We start from the raw sequence: 27,838 nt of genomic DNA, 5'->3' as shown, positions 1-27,838 counted from the left end.
GGTCAAATCCAAAGTTTTTGAAATGGTTTGTCGCTTCGTAAAGATTGCTGAAATATTGCAGTTTTATTTTCCTTATCTAATCATTCAAGAGGAAATACTACCGAGATACATGAAACATCATTAACTATTATCGTAACTATTTTTTGCTGAATACTTTGGTTATTCGTACACTGTATATTGTTTTGTTTCTGTCTACACATGTATTTGTACATACCCATTTGTTCTTGCATTGCCTTTGCGTGGAATGCTTGCTGAAGCAAAGTGGAACTGGGGAAACCCTTACCAAGACAAATTACATCTCCATGTAGTACCATTGTACTATTTTGAAGTACGTTTCTGTGTTAAAGTAATTATATTTTAAAAACTTCGCAGTGACAATATATAAGAAACTACATAAAACTTAAAGATGTAAAGGCATCCGATGTAAACAAAAGGAAAACCACACTGATCTATAAGCAACAGAGATACGTGAATACATGATAGACAGGATCACTGAGGGTTTTTAGCTGATAGCGTTTGTACAATTCTTCATGACAGTTCACTGATAGTTTCTCCAAAGATTTTCAACTCAATAATTTGCTTTATACAAATAAACACACAATAACGATTGAAAAGGTAAATAGAATATATCTTAACAACAATATCACAAATGATCATACGCAAACAAATTATAAAAGCAAATCAGTCGATAACAAGAGGCCCAGGAAATATCGTGACGTCTACCATTGGATTTGCAAATTAGTCAATTTGATATGTGGGTCCAATATCTTTAGCGCTTCATGTTGAATTAGCCGATGTCCAGTTGGCATTCATGCTCTCCTAATTTTCAACTGGACGCATTTTCATTTGATAACAATTGTATGATAACATTTAAAGATATTTGCATATCTAAGGAAAAAAGCAATATCGTCAAGGACGAAACAACTATAGTTTATGTGATCGATGGCACACAAATTATGACGTTACATGAAAATAGGCGGATAGCAGATCATGCACCCCTGAATGTCAAATGCACTTGGTAAGTATAAATAGTGGGGTTGCAGTGAAAAAGTAAATATATCTACATGTATATGAATGCTATTAAGCACTGTGGTAGTCAAAAATTTCCAAGATAGCCAAATATTCATTATTTTGTAATATTATCTGTCTCAAAAATGAGCATTAATAAATACAACCCTATGACATAAATGAATATCAAAATATCTATATCAAACAAGATATTTGATAATTGTATGTCTACATGGCAACGAACTTCAAGTTGTCGACTACCGCGCTTTAATTGGTGCATTATGCACAACTATGGTAAAGAGAGAGATAGTACTTAAAAAATTCCAGAAAGGTCCATTAAGTACATAAATATGGGTAATAACTCCTATATGAAAACCAAAGATGACTACCAGTTGGCCATTGTGTCAATGGATCGGTCCCAAAATGAAATATGCATAACTATGCTCACATGTGGAATTTGAACCATAGCAGCAAGTTCCATTATTAGAATCAAGAAATATGATTTTCTAAACATGGAATTTAAAATAGATCCTTAATACTCTCTGGCAAATACATGTATTTGTATCGAAATAAATATTGTTTTCTTGTTTCACATCTCGATTTCTGATTGATCCCGAAATATTTTATACATAACTGGATCTACATATGAAACCCCTCCAGGACTTTCAGAGAAATAACAGAAACAAAAGACGGATGGATGACAATGGGGGAAAGGTTTTTTATAGCTCGCCAACCATTTGCTGATAATCGGTTAAAAAGTCATCTTTCAAGATCAGATAAATTCAATAAAAGTGTATTGGCGCTTTTCCACTGGAGTTGCATGAATGCGTAAATAACGACTACATGTACAATGCTGTATTATTCAGTTTTCGTAATTTTGGATGTGACCGTTACCCCTAAAATTCTAAGTGTGACCGATATCACTTTCATAATTTCTAATTAAGCACCGTCTATGTTTCTCCACTAGAAGATATAATGAATGAAATATTTTCTTTCTATAGTCATATATTACATATTAGTAAACGGGACGGTTTTGTGGCAGCAAAATTTATATTTTTTTACAACTTGTTACGTTTTATTGAATAAAATGTGACCGATATCCCTGCTGTCAAAAAATATTGTGTCGAGGTGTTTGCATTATCTGAGCTAGTTTGACGATATCTTATAGTTTCACAGAATCTCTAACAATACACTGTCTTTGACGCGCGATAGGTTTAGAAAATGCATTGCTTTTATGTCATAATTTCAGCCGATTTTCATCTTGAAGCGGGCGTTTTTTCATTGTTTTTGTGTGCCCGATATCACTTCCGATGACGTAGGTTGTCCCCATTGTTTACACTCACACGACTTTTTATTTATATTTTATGCAATAAAATCGTCATTTGAAAGTGACGTAATTATTCAATAAAAGTCGGTCAAAAGTAGGAGCTTACTCAATTGAACAGCGAATGATGACGCTTCACGTAAGGTAGAATTATTCATCCGCGACGACAAAAAAGTTCAATATTTTAGTGTAAAATAAACATGACAAACAAAGTAAATTTCAGAGATAATTTTATTTAATCAGATCAGAACTTTAAATATATATTCAATTTTGCTAAAAGTTAATATATAGCGTATAACATAAAGAATCTGTACACGGCCACATGTGTGAACTCGGTGACCGTTATTGTGCAGCGAGGCGAAGCTGACACACGTTTACACACTTTAGTTTGCAGAAGTTGTCAAAACACTGATTTTCAAGTAGCTCAATGTGTTTGAGATGTCGTCTGACTTGACGATATTACATCCTTGGGAGCCATGTGATTATATAATCTACACTTAGATCAATATTGCCATCGATAGATGAAACAAATTCACTTGTGTTCGATGGATACAATGTATTTGTGGTGACGCGGAACTGTCAACACGTGGATTATTAGCGGTGCATGTTTTATACATGATTAAATACTCAAAGAACAAAGACAAGAAGATATGTTTATAACTGACCTCTATCAGAGGGTCTCACACCCGTCCACCCCAAAGGCTCGATCGTAGGACGAACATAGGCACAGAGGTAATGTTTACATTTGACACCCATCATTTTTAACAAAAATGAAAGCATGTCGCCCCGGTCGGGATATTTTTCCGTTTCTTTATACAATTGTAATTTAAAAATTGTGTTTGAATTTAAAAAAATGTTTGAAATCATGTATAAATATAAAACATGTATATATATGTTTACATTTTTTCCAAAATTCTATGAAAAACAACAATATACACGTAATGTTGCGTCAAAATGTAAACAAAGCCATGTGTTTCTTTTTAAAAAAAAGTAAGTAGTCCTTTTACGTTGCACAGAACATTTCCTTACGCAAGTTTAAAGTTCAATGTTACCATGCAGTTATGGTAAACAAAATCGGCTAGTATTAGCGTATAGTGACCAAGCCTAGCAAGTGTAAATATAGCTTTTTATACCCATTGTATACATTGTCTGTGACGCGGCGGAAACGTTTAATATTCATACGCTTGACCAGATTGGAGTTCATAGCCTGATATTGCCCATCTGGTTTAACTAGCTAGATCAAACGGGAAACTGAAAGTAAAATGGATTTTTTTAAAAGGTATTAAGGTTATAGTGATGGTGATAAAAAGCGTCAGTTTATTAATTACTGTTACCAATATTTAGCTTTATATATATATATATGCCTGATTTTGTTACCACTGAATTAGGAATTCCAATCTAGAAAGGATCACATTATGACAGTAATGTTATGCTACACCGATCACATACATGTATCAACTAATGGTTACAATTAGGTACATAAAGGCGATTTGTAAATTGGTTACACATTTATTTCAATTAAAGGCCCATTACCTTTCCGGAGCAAAACATCAAGGTTTCTTAAAAACATTAATAACATCTGAAAAGATATACCGATGGCCTAATATGAGGTTACAACACCAAACATATGCAAGATTTCCTCCGTAATAAATGATAACAGCTAGGGGAGTCTTTTCGCTGTTTTGCTGTCTAGTGCAGTGATAGTCAACTGCCGCACAGTATTTAGGACGACGACGGGAAACATAAGCCGACCTGTGTTATGAAAATAACCATTTTATTTATTTTAATCAAATTGTTCAGAAGATGATGATAAGTGCAGTATTAAGATTAATAAGCTGATAACTTTTGCGACTCCACAAAATTATTGATCTTGTTTTACATTTCCATTTTGAAAATTAAAAGCCGTTTCGGAAAGGTTGTGGGCCATTTAAGATATGTTATTGGCAAGAAGAATTTAAAATACAAATTAAAATATGAATGTATGGACGACATAATGAGACCCCTGTTATGAAAATAAACATTTTATATTATTTCAATCAAGTCGTTCAGAAGGTGATGATAAATGTAGTATTAACGGTAAGTTAATAATTTTTAAGACTCTACAAATTAAATTATTGATCTTGTTTTACATTCCCATTTTAAAGATTAAAAGCCGTTTCGGAAAGGTAGTGGGCCTTTAAAAACTAGGATATTTTTTTGTAAATTAGATGAGAAAAATGAAACACTTTTATATAAAGAGGAAAAATTTTCTAAACGAATAAGGAAAAATTTAAACAAAAATGAATGAGGCTAACGTCCTGTACATTATAGCTAGAACATGATTTTATCTTTTATTTTTATTTCTACATGTATACATGTTTATATATACATATCTATATGTATGGACAGCTGCAGGGCAGCTGTAATGCTGTAAAATTATCATATATCTAAGGATTATATACAGACAAACTCATAACTTATATCGGCCATGTATGACTAATGTTTATGATACTGTAATAAACTATTAAACAGGTTGATAAATTTACCCTCAGGACCAGGATCAAGGGAGTGGCTAATGTATGGCAAGGACTAAATCTTACATTCCATATTCCACCCTGAATATAAGCACCCTCTCCTTATAAGTACCCCCTCGCCTTTTATCCGGCCAGTTTCACTTGTTAAAATTCAGACTGAAACTATATGAAGCCTAGCTGTGTTAGAACTTACTCTTTTTGATTTCTTTTACAAATTGATTTCTGACTTGTTGTGTGGATTTATTTTTTTGTGAATGGTTTGTTCAAATTTGGCCCTATTAAGCGCCTCGAAGGCTTCTCATATTTTGAATTTTAAGCACCATAGACGCTTATTAGCTTAAATATGTTAGCTATTACTGGGCATGCATTTATAAATTTCCTTTGTGACAGAAGTCTAATATTTGCTTATAACACTACAAATTTGAATATTATACACAAATTAGGGAAGAACATGACCTATAATGAGATGATAACTAATTATAAAGCGGGTCAAGATCTAGAGTAAGCAGGAAATTTACTTAATTCAACCATTGCACAATAGATGTCGCTGAAAATCTGAATGATCATTCAAACGTTTCGTCTTATAGACTTTAGAAATATTTCCTTATTTTGTTTGTATTCATATTAATACTGTATATAAGCTGGATATTTATGCTATTTCGCAGGACATTGCTGTGGTTATGAAAATTTCGATCCTCCAAATATTAAGAAATGATTGAATTATATATCCATTAAAGGATATAGCTTCCAGATATCAAAATTTTAAACCCCCCACCCCTATAGACACCCCCCCCCCCAGCCCTTTTTGAGGCCACAATTTCCATGCACTTACCTTGAATTAAATACTGACTAAATCTATGAAGGCTCCTCTATTTGATTAATTTTCCAAATTGATTAACAGCTTAATTTGTGCAATACGTTTTGTGAAAGGTTAGTCCGGTTAATGCACCTCATCTTTTTATTTCAAATTTCAAAAAGGTCCAGGAGGGTATTTGTTATTTTATGATGGGATTTAAAACTTTTCTTTTCCTTTGTTGAAATCATAACCTTTATATAAAAGATAAATGTTTTTTATAAGTGTGCAGACTGTACCTAAGGTATATATGTGTACTGTACATATAATCTACCTGTATTCGTTGTACACACACGTTATAATCTAACTACAAAGAGCTGATCCTCAGCATCTGTCACTGACAATCAATGCCTAGGCCTAACGCTTCACATGTGCTCGACACACAAATTATATGATATATATAATGTACACACATGAGGGCAGATTTCACACTTCTTGTTATGTTTGATCAGATGTCTTGACCTTATGTCTCTTTGGATGTCTTTATTGCAAAATTTCTACAAGTCCTAGAGAATTCCTCCCTATATACCTGGAGGGGCCAAGGCATACAGTGTTAACTCTGATAAGTGGTTTGTTAGGGTGACAGCTGGTACCCATGTACCTAGGTACTGAAGATCCTTACTACTCTGATGAGGAGACAGGTAATGTGAACATCCTAATCAAGGGACATATCTGATTATCTCCCTTTATCCTGATCCTCAAAAAGGTCTCCTGCCCTTAAGACTGTCATTGCAACCTGCTTTCCTGATTCCCTCCCAGCCTTTCCTGATCCTTAACAAGGGGAAAGCCCCATTATATATCATCTCAACCTCTCCTGATCCTTAAAAGGGAGATAATCCCTATTATATATCATCTCAACGTATCCTGACCCTTAACTAGGGAGATAAATATCCCACCATATGTCATCTCCACCTACCCATTTACAAGGGAGATAAATCCCATCATTATCATCTCAATCTATCCTGATCCTTGACAAGGGAAATAACTCCTGGCATCATCCATTAACTCAACCTGCAAATGTTTTCATCTTTAACAAGGGAGATAACTCCGGACATCATCCATCATCATAACCTCTTTTCATCCTTAAAAGTCGACTACCTTTCCAAAACCTTAAAATGGGAATGTAAAACAGAATCTATCAAATATTGTCGCAAAAGTTATGAACTTACTGTTAATAATTCATGTATCATCAACTTTTGAACAATTTGATTAAAATAAATGAAATGGTAATTTTTATAACGCAGGTCGTCTTATGTGTCCCACCGTCATCCTAAATGCTGGGCGGTAGTTGACTATCACAGCGCCAGATGGCCAAAACAGCGAAATGTCCTTCCATTATTATTATATATTACGCAGGAAATCCTGCATATGTTTCGTGTTGTAACCTCATCTTTGGCCATTGATATATATATTCTGATTGTTATAAATGAAATCTCTTGTAGATTGTTATAAATGTTTTTAAGAAATCTCTATGATTTGTTAGTGGACCTTTAACAAGGGAGATAATTCCTGACATCATTAGTGGTGTTCCGATTAATCGAGTTCATCGACTATCGTTGGTTCGAGGTGTTTGATCAATTAATTGAGTAAGAAATCTGTAATAGATTTTGTCGGAATTTTCTGACACCATGATAAATGAAAGTATAAAGATAGCTGATCACAAAACATGCAAAAAATCATAGCCAACTTGTTAAAATCATTCCCTTGTGTGTGGTTGTCACTCATATCATTTCAAATTTTAAGCGTCTAGACGAATTGAAGAGCACATAAGCACTACGTAGTAAGGTCAACATTCAAATGAGCATGATATGTGAAGAAAATAAGCGACATGAAAACATGACAGCACAGAGAGGCCTCGCAATCATAAGCCTTTGAAGGAAATATTTATATGAAATTTGTTTATACATCAAGGAAAAAAATAATCGTTTTTAATCAATCATTGATTGGTTAAGTAAAACTGATGATCGACCATGAAATTTCAACCGATTCCCAACACTAGCCGTCATCCATCATCTCAACCTGTACTGATCGATCCTTAACAAGGGAGATAACTCAGATCCTCTGTCATATCAACTGGGAAAGTTCTAAACATGTGCATATTGCTTTCCAAGATTGTGTTTCTCTATGTTTTATTGGGGCTCATCTGTATATGTTGAAAATGATACTTTAAAGCAAAACTGTTTATTTTGTTTTTACGTTTTGAAGATTTATTCAAATATTTACAAAATTGTTAACCTTGAATTCAAATACAGCTTAGAACCTTATACCAGAGACATATATTAATTATTATATGTGTATAAGTTTCTACTTACATAATCAATATGATATGTAACAATATCAATTAAACTAGCTGTATTCAGGGGAAGGACAGGAGAATCCTTTGTCCATTGTGTTACTGGGTCAAACTTTTTATTAAGTACAAACATCAATAACTTTCTTTGTACAGCTCTACAGTACTGTAGTAAAGAAAATCTATACTATTTATTGGGATGTGATTTTAAAATTCTATATTGAGTCTTGAAGGCAGGAGGATTTTTAGCATTCAAATAATAAAATTTAATACCTTCTGGTCTTTCTTGCTGACATACTAGTGTTGCCAATATACTAGGAAGAGCTTGTAAGAGTAGTCTCCCCTTTAACATTTTCGCTATAAAGAATATTTGTAGTGCACTGTAGGCATCAGTAACACAGATCACTTGGCTATGTATATACATGTCTCCTGTATTTGATAAGCAGATTCCTATAGATTTCTAGGATTAAGTTTATACATGTTTAGGTTTCTGAGTTATTGGGTACAATTTTATCCCAGACGACCTGTCGCTATAGCGTTGTAATTGATGAGCACTAGAGTACATGTGCGCTGCCTTGCATGTCAGACTGTTTAATCAATAGCAGTAATTGATACATACACCACTGACAAAGCTGTATATATTTTATACATTTGTTATTGCTCATTATGTAAGGCCTATTGTTTAAACTGTAGGTTGTAATTATCCAGTCAATTATAAATATATATATAGTTTCATATCAATTGTGCCTATAAATAACCCCTTTTGTTCTGTAATTTATTGCCTAGTTAATTGTCATGGTATCGATGAGATGTTTTGTTATATAGTACTTTACACCCACATTCAAATATTAAACAATCATTGGTCAACTGTTAACATGAGAACAATTCAATACGAGAAATATTGACTTTCAAAATCTGGAGCTGAAAATGTTTCGGGAAATGGATTTGTGATAAAATTGCGCCATGTATGGACTTAAGAATTTTCTAACACTTCAGGGAGACAGAGTCAACAGTGCTTTACTGGATTTCTGGTCTAGAAAAGAAAAAAACAGTACCATTGTATCGTCATCGACCCTTCACATTCCACTTACAGACTAAGCCAATATTGGTCATTCCTATTAAACTGTCCGTAGTGTTGAAGCCATAATTCAAAGTAGCCACTGGCCAGGTATATGATAGGTAAACATTTTTATAGCTTGTATTTAAACTGGGAAACTCACCTCAGAATCTGACCCTATAGACAGCTAAAGCTCTGTTCGAAAATATTATGGTTTTGGGCATGGTTTGTTTAATTTAATATCCTTTAATTGTAAACATCTGCCAGAATCATTCAATTCATTGAGGTTTAAGAGAATTTATATTAGAAGCCAGAGTTCCTGGAGAAAAACTACCAAGCTGTGGTCAGTAACCTGTCAATTACCCCATATGGGATTTGAACTCGTGACCCAGAGGTGAAGGGATTAAAATTATAGAAATATATTGAGTCATCTTAATCGCTTTATCACCTTGGTGACATGTTATGTAACACCACAGTTCTATTTATAAGTATAGAATTAGAATTCTGTTATGAACCAATATCAAATTTACAAGATTATTATGCCTCTTTAAATCTCTGAACTTTTGTTTCATCATTGAGGCAAAGATCCTTATGATTCATATTCAAGATTTAATCCATAATAGTTATAGTCAATTATATGATTTTAATAAATTATTGCCCTTTGGGAAATGTTTTCAAAATTTTCGTTTTGTCCATAGTACACACAGAGATTATCATCAATGCCTCAAATTTGTTTAATTGGCTTTTAACTAGCTAAGAAATATTATACAATTATATTAGATAGATATATTTTACTTCTTTTTTTCAAGCAAGATATTTATCTATATGACTATTTGTTATTTATTAGGCGTTTTCCTGTCTTTAAGTAATTATATTCCTTGATTGGCTCTAGCTCCATGTTTCTATAATTATTCTGATTTCTTTGTAGATTTTTTTCAATTCAAATTTGTTGTAATCTGTTTTCTGTCTGAATTCTAACAACAAAAACCAACATGTTATGCTTTTTGTAGTCTTTTATTGGAAATATATTGATCTGTAACTACTTTTGTTGTGTTGAACATGGAATGAATGTCATTGTCCACAGATCTCTCAGATACATGTAATTATATGATATCATTATACTCCATGTTAAAAATTGAGTCTAACAAATATTCAATTATTCATGTATGTGTATTACCGATTTTGTATTCATTTTCCTCTCTGAGATGAGTTTGGGTTACAAATGATCATGAGAATTGTATTGAAAACAAAGAAATCTGTATATATATACATTTGTATATATATATTCTATTGGCTATGTTGTGTGAGTCATCCTGAATCAATAGGATTCTGAGCATGAAGGTATACCATGTTGCATGTTGTTTGTATATATCACAGATTTATAGGGTTTAGTTTCTCTTTATAAAAATGCTTTTGTGTCCATAAATGTATTGGTGTGTTCATGTGCTTTAAGATGTTTGTATCTACTACAAAGGCACTGTGGTGGCCAAGTTTATAAAGACTTTTTGTATATTTTCCAAACGTCCCTTACTCCCTACCTCTCTGAGTGGGTCATGGTGGCCAATGCCACAAGTCCCCTACCTCTCTGAGTGGGTCATGGTGGCCAATTACACAAGTCCCCTACCTCTGAGTGGGTCATGGTGGTCAATGTTTAAGGTGACTGACATATTCTCCACAAGTCCCCTACCTCTGAGTGGGTCATGGTGGTCAATGTTTAAGGTGTCTGACATATTCTCCACAAGTCCCCTACCTCTGTGTGGGTCATGGTGGTCAATGTTTAAGATGTCTGACATATTCTCCACAAGTCCCCTACCTCTGAGTGGGTCATGGTGACCAATGTTTAAGATGTCTGACATATTCTCCACAAGTTTCCTACCTCTGAGTGGGTCATGGTGGCCAATGTTTAAGGTGTCTGACATATTCTCCACAAGTCCCCTACCTCTGAGTGGGTCATGGTGGCCAATGTTTAAGATGTCTGACATATTCTCCACAAGTCCCCTACCTCTGAGTGGGTCATGGTGGCCAATGTTTAAGATGTCTGACATATTCTCCACAAGTTCCCTACCTCTGAGTGGGTCATGGTGGCCTATGTTTAAGGTGTCTGACATATTCTCCACAAGTCCTCTACCTCTGAGTGGGTCATGGTGGCCAATGTTTAAGGTGTCTGACATATTCTCCACAAGTCCCCTACCTCTGAGTGGGTCATGGTGGCCAATGTTTAAGGTGTCTGACATATTCTCCACAAGTCCCCTACCTCTGAGTGGGTCATGGTGGTCAATGTTTAAGATGTCTGACATATTCTCCACAAGTTCCCTACCTCTGAGTAGGTCATGGTGGTCAATGTTTAAGGTGTCTGACATATTCTCCACAAGTCCCTACCTCTGAGTGGGTCATGGTGGTCAATGTTTAAGATGTCTGACATATTCTCCACAAGTCCCCTACCTCTGAGTGGGTCATGGTGGCCAATGTTTAAGGTGTCTGACATATTCTCCACAAGTTCCCTACCTCTGAGTGGGCCATGGTGGCCAATGTTTAAGGTGTCTGACATGTTCTCCACAAGTCCCCTACCTCTGAGTGGGTCATGGTGGCCAATGTTTAAGGTGTCTGACATATTCTCCACAAGTCCCCTACCTCTGAATGGTTCATGGTGGCCAATGTTTAAGGTGTCTGACATATTCTCCACAAGTCCCCTACCTCTGTGTGGGTCATGGTGGTCAATGTTTAAGGTGTCTGACATATTCTCCACAAGTCCCCTACCTCTGAATGGTTCATGGTGGCCAATGTTTAAGGTGTCTGACATATTCTCCACAAGTCCCCTACCTCTGAGTGGGTCATGGTGGCCAATGTTTAAGGTGTCTGACATATTCTCCACAAGTTTCCTACCTCTGAGTGGGTCATGGTGGCCAATGTTTAAGATGTCTGACATATTCTCCACAAGTTCCCTACCTCTGAGTGGGTCATGGTGGCCTATGTTTAAGGTGTCTGACATATTCTCCACAAGTCCTCTACCTCTGAGTGGGTCATGGTGGCCAATCTGTTTAAGGTGTCTGACATATTCTCCACAAGTCCCCTACCTCTGAGTGGGTCATGGTGGCCAATGTTTAAGGTGTCTGACATATTCTCCACAAGTCCCCTACCTCTGAGTGGGTCATGGTGGCCAATGTTTAAGGTGTCTGACATATTCTCCACAAGTCCCCTACCTCTGAGTGGGTTATGATGGCCAATGTTTAAGGTGTCTGACATATTCTCCACAAGTTCCCTACCTCTGAGTGGGTCATGGTGGCCAATGTTTAAGATGTCTGACATATTCTCCACAAGTCCCCTACCTCTAAGTGGGTCATGGTGGCCAATGTTTAAGGTGTCTGACATATTCTCCACAAGTTCCCTACCTCTGAGTGGGTCATGGTGGCCTATGTTTAAGGTGTCTGACATATTCTCCACAAGTCCTCTACCTCTGAGTGGGTCATGGTGGCCAATGTTTAAGGTGTCTGACATATTCTCCACAAGTCCCCTACCTCTGAGTGGGTCATGGTGGCCAATGTTTAAGATGTCTGACATATTCTCCACAAGTTCCCTACCTCTGAGTGGGTCATGGTGGCTAATGTTTAAGGTGTCTGACATATTCTCCACAAGTTCCCTACCTCTGTGTGGGTCATGGTGGTCAATGTTTAAGGTGTCTGACATATTCTCCACAAGTCCCCTACCTCTGAGTGGGTCATGGTGGTCAATGTTTAAGATGTCTGGCATATTCTCCACAAGTCCCCTACCTCTGAGTGGGCCATGGTGACCAATGTTTAAGATGTCTGACATATTCTCCACAAGTTCCCTACCTCTGAGTGGGTCATGGTGGCCTATGTTTAAGGTGTCTGACATATTCTCCACAAGTCCTCTACCTCTGAGTGGGTCATGGTGGCCAATGTTTAAGGTGTCTGACATATTCTTCACAAGTTCCCTACCTCTGAGTGGGTCATGGTGGCCAATGTTTAAGGTGTCTGACATATTCTCCACAAGTTTCCTACCTATGAGTGGGTCATGGTGGCCAATGTTTAAAATATCTGACATATTCTCCACAAGTTTCCTACCTCTGAGTGGGTCATGGTGGCCTATGTTTAAGGTGTCTGACATATTCTCCACAAGTTCCCTACCTCTGAGTGGGTCATGGTGGCCAATGTTTAAGGTGTCTGACATATTCTCCACAAGTCCCCTACCTCTGAGTGGGTCATGGTGGCCAATGTTTAAGGTGTCTGACATATTCTCCACAAGTCCCCTACCTCTGAGTGGGTCATGGTGGCCAATGTTTAAGGTGTCTGATATATTCTCCACAAGTCCCCTACCTCTGAGTGGGTTATGATGGCCAATGTTTGAGGTGTCTGACATATTCTCCACAAGTCCCCTACCTCTGAGTGGGTTATGATGGCCAATGTTTAAGGTGTCTGACATATTCTCCACAAGTCCCCTACCTCTGAGTGGGTCATGGTGGCCAATGTTTAAGGTGTCTGACATATTCTCTACAAATCCCCTACATCTGATTGGGTCATGGTGGCCAATGTTTAAGATGTCTGACATATTCTCCACAAGTCCCTACCTCTGAGTGGGTCATGGTGGCCAATGTTTAAGATGTCTGACATATTCTCAACAAGTCACCCTACCTCTGAGTGGGTCATGGTGGCCAATGTTTAAGATGTCTGACATATTCTCCACAAGTCCTCTACCTCTGAGTGGGTCATGGTGGCCAATGTTTAAGGTGTCTGACATATTCTCCACAAGTCCCCTACCTCTAAGTGGGTCATGGTGGCCAATGTTTAAGGTGTCTGACATATTCTCCACAAGTCCCCTACCTCTGAGTGGGTCATGGTGGCCAATGTTTAAGGTGTCTGACATATTCTCCACAAGTCCCCTACCTCTAAGTGGGTCATGGTGGCCAATGTTTAAGGTGTCTGACATATTCTTCTCCACAAGTCCCCTACCTCTGAGTGGGTCATGGTGGCCTATGTTTTAGATGTCTGACATATTCTCCACAAGTCCCCTACCTCTGAGTGGGTCATGGTGGCCAATGTTTAAGGTGTCTGACATATTCTCCACAAGTCCCTACCTCTGAGTGGGTCATGGTGGCCAATGTTTAAGGTGTCTGACATATTCTCCACAAGTCCCCTACCTCTGAGTGGGTCATGGTGGCCTATGTTTAAGGTGTCTGACATATTCTCCACAAGTCCCCTACCTCTGAGTGGGTCATGGTGGCCAATGTTTAAGATGTCTGACATATTCTCCACAAGTCCCCTACCTCTGAGTGGGTCATGGTGGCCAATTTTTAAGGTGTCTGACATATTCTCCACAAGTCCCCTACCTCTGAGTGGGTCATGGTGGCCAATGTTTAAGGTGTCTGACATATTCTCCACAAGTCCCCTACCTCTGAGTGGGTCATGGTGACCAATGTTTAAGATGTCTGACATATTCTCCACACTTTCCCTATCATGGAGGACAAGTGCTTACTGAGATGGTTGACATTCCACAACAAGGAGTGTTGGGATGCAGTTGCAAAGGGCTCAAGATGTCTGCCTTTTCTCCACTAGCCTTCCTTGTTTTTTGTGAGTGATAACAGCTGAGTTGTTCAATGTGCCTGGCATTCTCTATAACTTTATTACATTAATGTTTTTCCTTCACTACTTAGCTATGGGGCAAGTGATTGAGATGGAGTGTGCTGTTCGTTCTCCTTTACTACATGCTCCTTTGAGACACCACTGTAAAATGAGTAAGGGAAGGAGTCACAAAAACACCATATATACTACAGCCTCCCAAAACACGTACGTTGTACAACCAACAGGTCACAAACATTAGGACATTGTAAATGACTTAAACTGCTTATTGGTTTCCAGTTACCAATCTTTCATTTTCTCCACACTTTTTTGGATCCATGCAGTCAATCCTAATACATTGCCTTTTAACACCCATTTGGCATTGCGTGTGTTTTGCTGTAGAAAAGTGTGAGAGTGCTCTGGTGGGCTGACTTTTAGACACTTGTTTTGTTGGTAAAATATGCCTCTCTGTGTAGTGTTATTGAGAAACATAGAAGGCAGTATGGGTCCAATATTTCCTTGTTATTTTCCCATCAGTGTCAGACAGCAGAAAAGAAATGTTTCTTACAGAAGATGCTACCGTCTATAAAAGCTTGAATAAGATTTCCATTCTGTGTGTAAATTAAACAGTCTTTGAGATTCTGCTATCAAAGAGAAGTTATAGACGCCTCGGGTTACAGTAACATTTATTATTTATCTTGTGTCCTGGTTATAATGCTTGAAGAAAGATGTCTGATGCAGATTGGATGTTTTGAAATTATTTATTGAGTTTCTGTGTATTTTTGTGTATAGCGCTTCCTGAGATATGACATATACATGTATTTTACATCAATCTATCATCAATGTATAGTACCATTCAAATCTGTTTTCCATTTTAATGATTCAATTTGGTTTGTTGAACATTTTTACAAGGAAATGGATTGGAAAAATCATTTGATAGACTATCCGTCTAAGATAACGTAAAACCAAGATGAGAAATAACTTTTAAGATTAGAAACGTAGCAGAATCTTATTTTGTTTCATGTAGAAAATTTAAACTTAATAGAATAGTCAAATTTTCTACAGTTGCATTTGAAATATAAATTTAGAAAATGGCATTGCTGTGGTATGTTATGTCAACTACGTATCTATATAGGTAGATCTGGCCTTTAGCTGCCACTTGCTGAAGGATTAATTACACTCCATTGTTCTGTTAGATATTTGTCCACTTTCAATGTCCTGTATTACTGTTCACATCATATTATGTAACCTTGTTTGTATTGTATGTCTTGATAAAGGGGCAGATCACCTTGAAAATTTGACAATTTTTTTTTTGTCCACACGGTTGGAATTACTTCTTTGTCCCTTATAGATTTAAGTTAAAACTTTGTTACAATCTGTCTAATTTATAATCTATATGTAATAGAATTTTTTAAAGTCTTTATTACAGCTGTGGTCATTTAGGGATGTGTCAGATTTTTGAGTTTGAGAAAACAAGAGTTCCCAAAGGAAATAATTACTCAATGGCTATATCTGGAAGTGTTCCGATTGGCCTGGAACTTTTGACCTGGAGATAACGAGTCTGCGGTAATACATTGTCAGATCTTACTTGATCTGATACACACAACCCCTTTCACTAATGCTACTGGAAGAAAAAAGTTGTGAAATAGATATTCAGAAATTTCAATAATTAAATACCATTTAAACAGTGCATGTTCATAAATTCATGAATGCCAAATATCACTCATCGTATAGTCTTTGTTTGTTTCGGTTTGTCATGGACTTCATTCCATTTAACAGCCAAACCTGTATATTTACGTTTTCACTGCAGTCCCACTATGTAACCTTTTCCAAGTGCAGTTGGCAGTCATTTAAACTATGAACATTAGTAGCTCATAATGACATCATTATCATTGTGACGTCACAATTGTTATACCAGCGATCAAGGAAAGCAGCTGTTCAAATGGCTGTTCTATCCTTGATGATAACAAATGATTAATTCATTATAGATGCAAAATCCCTTAATATTTCAACATAAAATTGTGACCAAATGTAAATATAAACAGTGAACATCTTTCGGTTGGCATTCATAGCCAAAATGAATGCCAACTGGACATAGGCAAATTCAACATGAATTGAATTCATGGAATTTGCCTCTGTCCAGTTGGCATTCATATTGGTTATGAATGCCAACTGAAAGACGTTTAATGCTTAAATGTTCAAACTCAAATGAAAAGGTATGCATGCAGCGAATATGGTCTCATGCAGGTAAAATGGTGTTGAAATGAGCCATTTTGGACCCCATAGAGTGGTCTTATTAAGTAGCTGGTGGTCGGTATAAAGGTGGCCTGTAAGGCAAGTTTTACTGTATTTTATTATATGTTATGACTTGACAATTTTACACTTTGATTATTTAACTGAAAAGTCTCCTATTTCTAAATTGATTCATTAGCAGCCTGCTGCAGCAGACAAAGGCGGATAAATTGGCCTGTGAAGATATATGTTACTAACGAGTGCAGACACACATTGCATGACTAGCTATAAGTGATGTATGTCTTTCCTGCCATCTCTTACAGTGTTGGTGAACCTGGATGATAGCATGTCGTCTCTCCTTATGTTTCCGACCTGTTTCCAATACCTAACACATCTGTCCGAACATCAGCTTCTTAAGCCACTCTACTCAGGAGTATGAAATAAATATCCACAAAAACACAAGCGAGTGTTTTGAGAGTGATTGATTTTAGAATTCCATTAGTATGGTTAGCAGGAAAAAATCTACTTCTCCTTAAAAAACCATATGAATGAAAACAGAAACCTTTTCAATGGGATCCTGCTTCAATTTTGAAATGACAATTTATGTTATGGCGGCCTGTCTACTGCAGTAAGCCTTTTATGCACGCAATGCTGGGTTCTATGAAAATCTGTACATTACCAGTTCCTAGTCTTACTATTGTATGGATGTCTGAGGGAGTGAAAGACAAGCTATAGTATTATAACTACATATCCTATATATGTAATACTTTAAATATCTCTCAATCAAAGGTATATAGTATGAGTAAGGTATAAATATAGCCTTGACTTGTTAATTAGCTAATTGTTCACCTGCCAATTAAATCAGATTAATAGTACATACCAGGTATTAAGTAAACAAACTCTCAGCTTATAGACGTATTAATTAATCTATTGTTACATGTACAATAATACTTACATACCTATAAAAAACATAGCTCATATTACCTGACATCTACCTGACATTACCTGTATGTCCAGTTAAGTTCCAGACATTTGACTGACAGAATGTGTTTTAGATACTATTATTGAGTCTTTTTAAGTTTGAAGGAATATCTGAGATTTAGAAAAATGGTGTATGATTATTTGACAACTGAAAAAATGAATAAGTTTAAGGATCCGCTGGAAATTCAGGATTTCTGTCAAACTCCTACAACATTTGGTAAGACCATATATATCTCAAATAGGAACAAGGTCAGATATGTCTATATAGCTAATTTTATGTACAGGAAAGCCAAAAGTTTATGAAGTGGAACTTTCAGCAATCAAGGACTTATATCAGAAGGATAAGTCACACTGGGTTTTGGGCAAGCTTTTGTGTTTATGCACTGACCGGCGTTGGGCAAGGACTTATTTTTCTTTTCTTTGATTTTTTCTTTTTATGCATCTTAATTTGTATATAATTTACTATCATTACTCAAATTAAATGGCTCCCTGATTCATTAATATAATTTAGGGTAGGAACGTGAGGATGTGTGTGAAAGAGTGTAACCTGATGTGTATATTAATTGATTTGATATATAATTTGTATTTATAACATGTTGTATATATAACTGGAAGAGGAAAGGGTTAAAATAGGCACAGCCTGTTATCCAATCCCATTGTGTATAATTTCATATACAATAAAATATTTTGAATTAAATTGAATTTTTCTTTGATATCCGCCGGCACAGCCTTTGATGTAGCTATAGCGGGTGCCAGGCTTACCGTCTTACTCTCTGAAGCGGGCTGTCATATCATGAGCTGATGTATTTTTTTGAACGAAAATTTAAGGCATTTTTTCTAAATCTTCCTCCTAAAAGCAAGTGCTAAACGTTGTGAAATTTAATTAACTTTACTTTGGTGTTTCATTTGACCCGATAAGACAAGTATTTGTTGAGAATTAAGGTTTTTATTCCCGGTTCATAGGCGTCTCGCGTGGTGTTTAGTAATGTAAAGAGACAGTGATGAATCCTTCTCGCTTAAAAGTCCTTACAGCAATGCAGTAGTTTGAATGATTTCCTTTAACAAGAAAAAAATCATAAGTTTATATTTAACTATAATTGGGTTGGAAAATTTAAAGTTAACATGCAACTATCACATTGAAAGCTAAGTAATAATTAATATACAAGTTAATTGTGCTTGGAAAAGCTAATCTTTGAAGTGCTTATAGGTATAAAGAAAAAACTAACTTTCACAGCTAAAAATGCTCTGACCTATATGGTATAATAACTTTTCAGGTTGTTTGAGAGGTTTCGAAAAAGAAGTAAAAAAAATATACCATATAAAACCTGCCATAGCGCCCACTTCTGTATAATTCCTATTTATTTTGGACCGCTTTCTGAGGTAGCCATTCAGGAAATAATAATGAGGCACATGGGCCATAATGGTAATACAAGAGTCTCCATACAATATACATACCTGTCTAGAAAGACCATTGACCTGTGCATAAATACCACCTGGCTATATAGAGAGACCATTTTTCCCTTGGATGGTCTTTCTAGACAGGTATGTGTGCCTCATTATATTAAAATTGTGAAAGTTCAATATGTAATTATTTCTGACATACTAATCATGTAATCCTTTTTTTTCTTTCTAGACAAAAAGAAATGGTCTCTGAGAAATCTCCATATGTTCCACCGTAAGAGCGTGGATGAAGCAACATTTTACGGTAAGGATTAACATTGTACTAAGTATCTGTTTGTTTCAGTATTCTGTCTAGATCTGTATTTTGGAATTGGCTTTGATAGCTGGCCTTGTCTGTATGATACAATCACATAGTACAGTAAAACTTGCCTAGCGACCGACTCTGTATAAAGTCCTCCTGCTTTAAACTTTCTTTGAGTCCCGAATAGATATTTTCAACACAATTTGACCCGTGTTTAAAGACCATATGGCTTATATATATATATATATATAGAGAGAGAGAGAGATAGAGAGAGAGACCATTTTCCTTGTGTGGTCTTTATAGACAGATTTTACTGTAACTATATTGGACAACATGTCCGTTAATTTCACAGCAGGTGTCTAATCAAGGTATGGTTTCCACTATGTATATGGTCATTGTGGTGTTTTAGACACATTTCACTACAGTGTATGTGTAATAATAAGTAATGTGCCTCATTGTTATTCTGTTAACGGGAGTATGTGTGACAACTACCACTTACAATGTTAAATACTGCAGTATATGTTTAATTTCCTGCCCTGGTGTATAATTATCAAGCTTCCACCCATACTGAACCTGGAGGTCACAACCTCAGCTGCTGTAGTCTATACATTAGCTTAATGGTTGCAATTTATTAAGAATTGCTGGACACCTGATATTGAACTGATTGTTATGGAACTGATAAGTTAGGTAGGCCAATAGGCATGTGACAGTGTTAAATATTCCATCACGGGGTTATCATGACTTGATTAGGATAAAAATGTCACTGAATTCTTTTGATGATTTTGACACATCGTGATCGAGAATGTACCCGTAGATCTGAAAATATGATGTGTGGGATTCAAAGGAAAAGGAAGAGCGAGAAGGCTCTGGATGGTCGGGGCCAGAACCAACGTAAGTTTATCGTTGTGTATATAATTATGACAGTTGACTGCTTATGTGTATTAGCACATATATATTAATTCTATATACCTGATCATGTCGATCTGTTTACCAGGTGGCTCCTATTGTCTTGGTTTTTAAATTATCAGCCGTCCTTGTCATTTCATTAACGAGGCTGCTGGTGACACAAGGTGCTTGTCATTTAAACGTCTAACGAGTAAACAGCTACCTGCTGTCAGTTGCATCGTGGGTGAAAATGAGGATCACAAGACCGAAATCTGCTGACATGTCAGGACAAGAGAGTCCAAGGAAAAAACGAAGGGTCACTTTTGGCAAGTCACTCGATTTTGCACAAAGAGAAATGAGGAAACTATTTGATAAAATTTAGTTATATGTAAATCATTTAATAATTGCAAGATCAATTAATTTGTTTGACAGCTTTCAATTGTAATATTTGTTTTTGTAATTGGATTTTAAATTTGAAATGAATTTCAGTTTGGACAGCAAGCTGATTAGAGTTATTAGATTGCCAGTCTAGCCGATTTCGATTAGATTGATGCTGAATCAATAGATGCTATTGGACTAATGGGCATGATGATTAATTGCCTAGCCATGAGAGTTTAAATGGCGACATTAATATTCTTCGTGTGTTTTGTACTGTATAGTTGTCTTCTTTCGCAGGGGGTAAATTTTGTGATATCCTCTTTGATACTAAGTCGTGAGGTGAAATCTTCACGCCCATTTCAATTTCTAACAATAATATGCTATATGAGTAATCTTACCTGTTGTTCATCACAGGTATTTGAGTTTCAGGAATTTAACTTGACCTATGCATAAAAAAATGAAAACCAACTTATTTTTGTGACAACTTATTTCAGTATTGCCAACCTCTGATGAGGTCAAATCGGGTGATCACCCTTGAAAATACAGGTGATCACCCTTGAAAATACGGGTGATCACCCTTGAAAATACGGGTGAAAGGGTCAAAACGGAAGGGTCATGTGCGGAACCACATTTGAGTGTAATTTTATATACTTTTTAAAGCCTAAAATATGCATTTATTTATTGTCTTCATATTGTTTTTCAATAATATTTATGATATTTTTTTGTAATGATATAATTAATTTCTGAAAATTAATTAAAAGAAAATTGATTGAATTTTTTTTAAAGTATTTATTTAATAAAATCTGGAGTTTTGTTCTACACACGGCCGGTTTCACTATGATCTTTGATTAAACAAAATGGCAGCTATTATGATTGGCTTGCCTGCCTACTACAACAGGATACCTTTCATGTTGACTATGTTTATTCATGTGAGTAAATCTTTGTCTGAAAGTGTTTGTAATTTTGAAGAGTTTTGAAGATATTATTTCTGATTTTGAACAGTATTAATTGATCATGTCTGATTTTGCTAGCTGGCTCTTGCTAAAATTGATCACGGCCATCGTGATGCATGACTGAATAGAGTAATTGCTACAATTTCACACAAAAGTTTGTGTAAACACAACCATAGCTACCTGCATTATACACATTGGCTTGATATGAGTCTTAAGCCCTGAGATGTAATTAAAATTGTGCATATGGCTTTATATGAAGTTATTTTTGTAGGTTTTTTACACTTTGGTACAAGTGCTGAAAATCGGGTTATTTGATGACCCAAAGTGTCAATCAGGTTATATATATGCATTCTCAAATGTCTAAAAAAAAAGGGGAAATTGGGTGAGTTGGCAATACTGTTATTTTTCGTGTTTCTGTGCCTAAAGACTTTTTCATGGTGATTTAATTTCGCGATCTTGACTTCCATGGTTTTACTGAACCTGTATTTGAATTATTTTCACTATTTCACAAAATATGGAAAATCTAATTGCACACAAATATGATTTCAGCATCTAAGCATAAAGTAAGATATCAATGGCTGCTATACGTACAAGACCTAATTAGTACAGTATGACATACAATGGTTGCTATATGGCTACAAAACCTTGATAGAGTATGGCACAAAATGGTTGCTATGGCTACAAGGCCTTAATACAGTATGGCATGCAATGGTTGCTTTGGTTACAAAACCTTGATACAATATAGTACACAATGGTTGTTATGGCTATGAGACCTTAATACAGTATGGCACACAAATGTTGCTGTGGTTACAAAACTTAATACAGTATGGCACACAAATGTTGCTGTGGTTACAAAACTTGATACAGTATGGCACACACTGGTTACAATGGCTACAAGACCTTGATACTGTATGGCACACAATGGTTGCTATGGCTACGAGACCTTGATACTGTATGGCACACAATTGTTGCTATGGCTACAAGACCTTGATACAGTATGGCACACAATGGTTACTATGGCTACGAGACCTTAATACAGTATGGCACACAAATGTTGCTATGGTTACAAAACTTGATACAGTATGGCACACACTGGTTACCATGGCTACAAGACCTTGATACTGTATGGCACACAATGGTTACTATGGCTATGAGACCTTGATACTGTATGGCACAAAATGGTTGCTATGGCTACAAGACCTTGATACAGTATGGCACACAATGGTTACTATGGCTTTTGAGACCTTAATACAGTATGGCACATATTGGGTGCTATGGCTACAAAGACATGTATTGTACATATCACAATATATCTAATATGGATATAGTTACAAGATCTGGATGCAATTTATGATATTCATATGTATTATGGTTGCTATATAGGTAAGAATATGCAAATATCAAAACTAATGTGAAATTATTGTATAAATTATGGATGCTAAATATTTCTACTCTTTTATCAAATACTAAAATGTGTACACATCATCATTATCTATAATAACAAATTTACAAAACAAAGATCAATAGTTTTATTTATAACCTAATCGATGATTGCATTTGATCATGATTTAATTTAGATATTACTACAATTTTTTGAAGACACTTTCTGTCCTGAATTTTCATACTAAATAATCAAATCACAAAACGATCCTTTCATATTTAAGAGACACTTGTCCAATGTTTGAATTCATTGATCATGAAGTATTTTGCATATAAAGATATCTAAATTATTGATATGGATATGGTAGACATCAGATTCAAATTGATTGGCTAGCTGATCTCCAGGTGAGTTGGCTATAGAGACTTTGTCCCTTGTGATGTATGTATATACAGCACAATGCCTCGATGATAATGGGAATGATTTCTATAACATTAAAATTACATCAGCTTACTTTGGTTACGAGATTCTCTAGATCTTTGGTTAGATCTCTGTACAAATAGCGCTGCATTCTTGGTTTTGTACAACATCAAATACTGCATGGTAAAGTTAATTTAAGTATTAATCACCTGGGTGACACTTTTGGAGGAAAGTGTCAATACAGGAAGAAATGATGCAATTGTTGATATGTCTGCTGTGTTATCATATGCTTTTACTTGGATGGAATCCATAGTAGATAATTATAGGGTTCTATAGCAATATCTATGTAATTATACATATCTGGTCATTTATAATATAATTCAAATGTATAACCAAAGTAGTGTAACAGGAGGGGAAATAATACATATAATATATAATATAATATACCAGCTGAGCTACCTGGTCACCCATGGCCAACCCAGTCTAATCCTGCTAAACCAGGGCATGAAGGTTAGAGGATAGGACATGGGGGTTAGGGGATAGGACGTGGAGGTTAGAGGATAGAACTTAGGGGTTAGAGGATAGGACGTAGGGGTTAGAGGATAGGACGTGGGGGTTAGAAGATAGGACGTGGAGGTTAGAGGATAGAACTTAGGGGTTAGAGGATAGGACGTAGGGGTTAGAGGATAGGACGTAGGGGTTAGAGGATAGGACGTGGGGGTTAGAGGATAGGACGTGGAGGTTAGAGGATAGAAATTAGGGGTTAGAGGATAGGACGTAGGGGTTAGAGGATAGGACGTAGGGGTAAGAGGATAGGACGTGGGGGTTAGAGGATAGGACGTGGAGGTTAGAGGATAGGATGTGAAGGTTAAAGGATAGAATGTGGGGGTTACAGGTAGGACATGGGGTTAGGGGATAGGATGTTGGGGTTAGGGGATAGGATGTGAGATTTAGATGGTAGGGTGTGGGAGTTAGAGGATAGGACCTGGGTGTTAGAGGATAGGACGTGGGGGTTAGAGGATAGGACCTGGGTGTTATAGGATAGGACGTGGGGGTTAAAGGATAGAACGTAGGGGTTAGAGGATAGGACCTGGGGGTTAGAGGATAGGACCTGGGGGTTAGAGGATAGGACAGGGTTAGAGGATAGAACGTAGGGGTTAGAGGATAGGAAGTGGGGGTTAGAGGATAGGACCTGGGGGTTAAAGGATAGGACCTGGGTGTTAGAGGATAGGACATGGGGTTCGAGGATAGGAGGTGGGGGTTAGAGGTTAGGACGTGGGGGTAAGAGGATAGGACGTTGAGGTTACAAGATAGGATGTTGGGGTTAGAGGATAGGACCTGGGGGTTAGAGGATAGGACCTGGGTGTTAGAGGATAGGACGTTGGGGGTAGAGGATAGAACGTGGGAGTAAGGGGATAGGACGTTGGGGTTATAGGAAAGGACGTTGCGGTTAGAGGATAGGATGTGGGGGTTAAAGGATAGCACGTTGGGGTAAGAGAAAAGTGCGTTGGGGTTAGTACCATCTTTTTGGTTATTGATTTAATTGATTACCTGGAAGCCATTAGAGCTAACAAACTACAATGTTTTACAGAAAACAATATAGTCGTCCATTTAGAGCTACAGGTGATGGACATCTGTGACAAACCTTCTCATGACTCATCATCTCTTTGTTCCACATGGAATAGCAAATGTGTATACTTTGCCAGGTATATAACCTTAACTATTCATTGTATTTTACTTTTGAATAATCTAGAATTACCTCCCTTAATGAAATAATGATACCTCTGCATGTCATTGTCTGTCTTCATGATCATCTGTCATCTATCTATTTGTCCAACATCAAGTTTTAATTTTAACAACTTTTATCAATAATTAAAAGGCAGGGACCTAATATTTGGCATGTGACTGATGTTTGAAAACAAGTTTGTCCAAATTAATGACCTTGAACTTCATGGTGTTAGCTTTGTGTCTTATTGGCTTCATTTGAATAGCATTAGATTCAAATTACACTCTTATTCTTATATGAATGATAAAAATTGCTTCTGTAGATTCATATTAAAAAAAATGTTGATATATTCAAATAATTCACATAAAACATTAAATTTAACCTTTAATTTGCATTTTTTGATTTTCTATTTTTCATTCTTACTGTGATACTCCAAACTTCTTTTCATGAGCGATTAAATATAAAAATTAATTGCTGCGAAAATGTTGTTAGCACGACTAAAATGGAAACCATATGACTCTAATCTAGGTTTATTAGAAATGAAAACCTGAAATTTAGTTATGGTTAAATTGGTTAATAGCATAGAGTTCATTATAGATATGCTTGATGATAATTGTGATATGTGCCTGTTTTCCTAGTGTGTCCTGGAGTAGTATGGGCCTAATATAATCTATCATCTCTATTACACCTGTTTTGGCTGTCCCTGGCGATAAGCCTAACGATCGGATGGTGATATATTTGTACGCCAGTAATGATGTTTTGCATCGATATTGACCAATCCAGGACGATGATAACAACAACCCCTGGCCATCTAATTATACATAAATACAGGGCTTATGTAATTGTAAGCCAAAAACATTGCAAATAGGTCCGTTTTATTGTTTAGATGGCAATAAAACTTGAAATCAGACAGTGGCACTGGTGTTTACCGGAGGTGTCCTTAGGTCAATAATGAAGGACTAAAGAGGACACTAAGGCCAGGAGTGTCTGTGACTTGTTTATGACAGTTAGGAATGACCCAAGGAAAGTAAAACTACCTAATTGACTCTATAAATAGACCAATGGATTATTTAATCAGCGCAGATCCGGGAGCTTTCATGTTACATCCGAAGCTATACACAATAATGGTGATTGAACTCATGATGCTAAGTCTGGACACAGGCTGGAAAGAGGGACTTAATTCAGACAGCATCAATTAATGTATTCTTGTTACTAGGTAACAATATACAGTTGTTGACTGGGGTTGAGGGCAACAGATGATTTGTTGAACCCGAAGACAAACTGTTGCCCGAGGCCGAAGGCCGAGGGCAACAGTTTGTGTGAGGGTCTAACAAATCATCTGTTGCCCGAAAACCCAGTTGATAACTGTTTTGTTATACCCATTGACTCAAAACAATGCATTGACGTCACGAATTGTAGATGTGACGTCACGCCGAACAACAGCACATTTTAACAGTCGATTTTAACAGTTCTTTGGACCGCTCGAAGGAACAGTTCAATTATTGGCATTTTTGGCAATAGAGTTTATATAGGAACTATTTTATAGGGGTATAACAACATGCACTAATGATGTCACGTCTGGATACGGGTGGTGATAGCATGAACCTAATGCATATATACATGTAAAGCCCGACGACTACCGTGTAACAGCATGAACTAATACATTTCATGTGTGACTCTACTGGGTGACAGCATGAACTAATACATTTCATGTATGACTACTGGGTGACAGCATGAACTAATACTTTTCATGTGTGACTACTGGATGACAGCATGAACTAATACATTTCATGTGTGACTACTGGGTGACAGCATGACTGTAATGCATGTCATGTATGACTACTGGGTGACAGCATGAACTAATACTTTTCATGTGTGACTACTGGATGAAAGCATGAACTAATACATTTCATGTGTGACTCTACTGGGTGACAGCATGAACTAATACATTTCATGTATGACTACTGGGTGACAGCATGAACTAATACATTTCATGTGTGACTACTGGGTGACAGCATGAACTAATACATTTCATGTATGACTACTGGGTGACAGCATGAACTAATACATTTCATGTATGACTACTGGGTGACAGCATGAACTAATACATTTCATGTGTGACTCTACTGGGTGACAGCATGAACTAATACATTTCATGTATGACTACTGGGTGACAGCATGAACTAATACTTTTCATGTGTGACTACTGGATGAAAGCATGAACTAATACATTTCATGTGTGACTCTACTGGGTGACAGCATGAACTAATACATTTCATGTATGACTACTGGGTGACAGCATGAACTAATACATTTCATGTGTGACTACTGGATGACAGCATGAACTAATACATTTCATGTATGACTACTGGGTGACAGCATGAACTAATACATTTCATGTATGACTACTGGGTGACAGCATGAACTAATACATTTCATGTGTGACTCTACTGGGTGACAGCATGAACTAATACATTTCATGTATGACTACTGGGTGACAGCATGAACTAATACATTTCATGTGTGACTCTACTGGGTGACAGCATGAACTAATACATTTCATGT

General features: G+C 36.5%; 1 protein-coding gene across 1 annotated transcript in view; it reads left to right on the top strand.

The window, feature by feature from the left end:
* Positions 1 to 27,838, top strand: part of LOC138333416 (multiple C2 and transmembrane domain-containing protein 1-like) — a 141,914-nt gene that overhangs the window by 12,230 nt on the left and 101,846 nt on the right. Inside the window, 1 exon segment of the mRNA XM_069281775.1 lies at positions 19,465 to 19,536. Coding sequence (XP_069137876.1) covers positions 19,465 to 19,536 — 72 coding nt within the window.

Source organism: Argopecten irradians, chromosome 10 (assembly GCF_041381155.1).
Source record: "Argopecten irradians isolate NY chromosome 10, Ai_NY, whole genome shotgun sequence".
NCBI classification, from domain to species: domain Eukaryota; kingdom Metazoa; phylum Mollusca; class Bivalvia; order Pectinida; family Pectinidae; genus Argopecten; species Argopecten irradians.
This window is presented reverse-complemented; position numbering and strand designations above follow the sequence as displayed.